The sequence below is a fragment of the Seriola lalandi genome, unplaced genomic scaffold (genome assembly GCF_002814215.2).
Source record: "Seriola lalandi dorsalis isolate HSWRI2012SDOR001 ecotype SW California unplaced genomic scaffold, Sedor1 jcf7180002000624, whole genome shotgun sequence".
Lineage (NCBI taxonomy): Eukaryota > Metazoa > Chordata > Actinopteri > Carangiformes > Carangidae > Seriola > Seriola lalandi.
In genome coordinates this window covers 385-1927 of record NW_019471283.1, presented here as the reverse complement: position 1 = coordinate 1927, position 1543 = coordinate 385, and the positions used below count along the sequence as shown (strand labels likewise).

Genomic DNA, 1543 nt, shown 5'->3' with positions numbered 1-1543 from the left:
ATATATAGTTTTCAAACTTGTACAGATAATGGATGCGATACTTACAAACAAACCACAGAGGAGGTGCAGGCGACTAAAATCAGGGCGACAGCTAAATGCCAGCAGAAGCACATTGTGACGAACATGACGTTGTCATGCAGTTCTAAGTCCCACTGTGGTCCTCTTAAAGGGTATAGCACGAATCCAATCTGAAATGTACAAACTAAATTTAGTTTTCAGAAACAGACATTGTGTGTTTGAAAAGGAGATGGGTCACTGACAGATATGTCTCAAGGAGTTAACTACAAACAGGATGAGAGCATGGTTAACAGAGAGCATGGTTAACAGTAATGGCTCAAACTTTCAAAACCACTGTTATGCTCCTTTAAGTATTGTTTTGGTATTGTGTGCTACCAATCGCGGTTCTGAAAGCTTGGGAAATGTGGATGCCCACATTCAAAAATCACATTTAGCACATTTTGATGATCACCTGGTAGAACCACGTGCCCTGCAGGATGAACAGGCACGCCCCAAGCAGCTCCAAAATAATGTTGTCTCTCACGAAAACCTCCAACATAGCGCTGGCTGATCCTCCAAACACAGCCACTAGAAGCAAGGAGTGGATGTGGGCATCCAGATGGGGCCGACTGTGCAGATGGTAATAGAACAGAAACCCTGGATGGTACGGGAGAATCAACACACAAAAACGGCTCAAATACACGTAAGAGGACCATATTTGTGATGTGAAGGAAAAACGTTCAACTAAAGCCGACCTTCGGTACAGCTTACCTTCGACAAAAAGAGCCATGGAGAGAGCAAGGCGGTCAACACCTAATGGCACCAGTTTGGATGTAGTAGTGGCAACCAGAGCTATTCCAGCGATCCCAAAGAACAGATACATTGTGCTGTGCTGCCAGTTCATCAGCTTGACCCAGGAGCTGTTCTCTCTGTCGTAGAGGTGGGCATGCGGCCCGTCCACCACAAACTGTTCAACCATAATACCTGCAACAGGACAACGTCAGACAAATGAGAGGAGTTAAGAATAGACTTCGAGAGCTTGAGTGTGCAGATGAATTGACAGGAAAACTGACCCACAAATGAAGCAAAGATTTGGAGTCCTCCTTCAAAGTAGTCCATTCTTTTAAAAAAAGGTGGCATATTGTGTCTTCCTTTGGGCTGACTTGTCCTCCAGTAGTGATGGAGAATGCGTTTGACTGTTAGCCAAAAGCCAAGGAACAGGAAAAAAGTGCCAGGAATGGCATGGCCTCCGAAGTTGGCCATCGTTAGGCCTAAAAACAGAAGAAAATATACCTGAGTAATCAGTAACATACGTGAGAGAAACAATGTTTATTATTTTAGCCTATGGGCTCTTATTCCTTTGAAGGTGAAAGAACTCAACTCTAAGGTCAAAGTGCAGGCTGATAGCTTTATTTTACTGTGTGCCGAGCCATGTAATGATTACAAGCAGTCATACGTCAACTAAAGAAAAGGAAAAAGGAATAAAAAGAGCGGCTGACAAAATCTGTAGATTGCATAAAAGTTAATGCAAAGTCCCAGGTATATT

At 43.4% G+C, this 1543-nt stretch overlaps 1 protein-coding gene across 1 annotated transcript; it reads right to left on the bottom strand.

Moving 5' to 3' along the window:
• Positions 1-13: 13 nt before the first annotated feature.
• Positions 14-1293, bottom strand: LOC111662583 (transmembrane protein 45B-like). The gene is made up of 4 exons (XM_023416489.2): positions 1071-1293; positions 769-981; positions 470-654; positions 14-188 (listed from the first exon to the last, which is right to left on the bottom strand). The coding sequence occupies exons 1-4, from the start codon at positions 1258-1260 to the stop codon at positions 42-44; spliced, it is 735 nt and encodes a 244-aa protein (XP_023272257.1). The 5' UTR covers positions 1261-1293; the 3' UTR covers positions 14-41.
• Between the last annotated feature and the right edge of the window lie 250 nt (positions 1294-1543).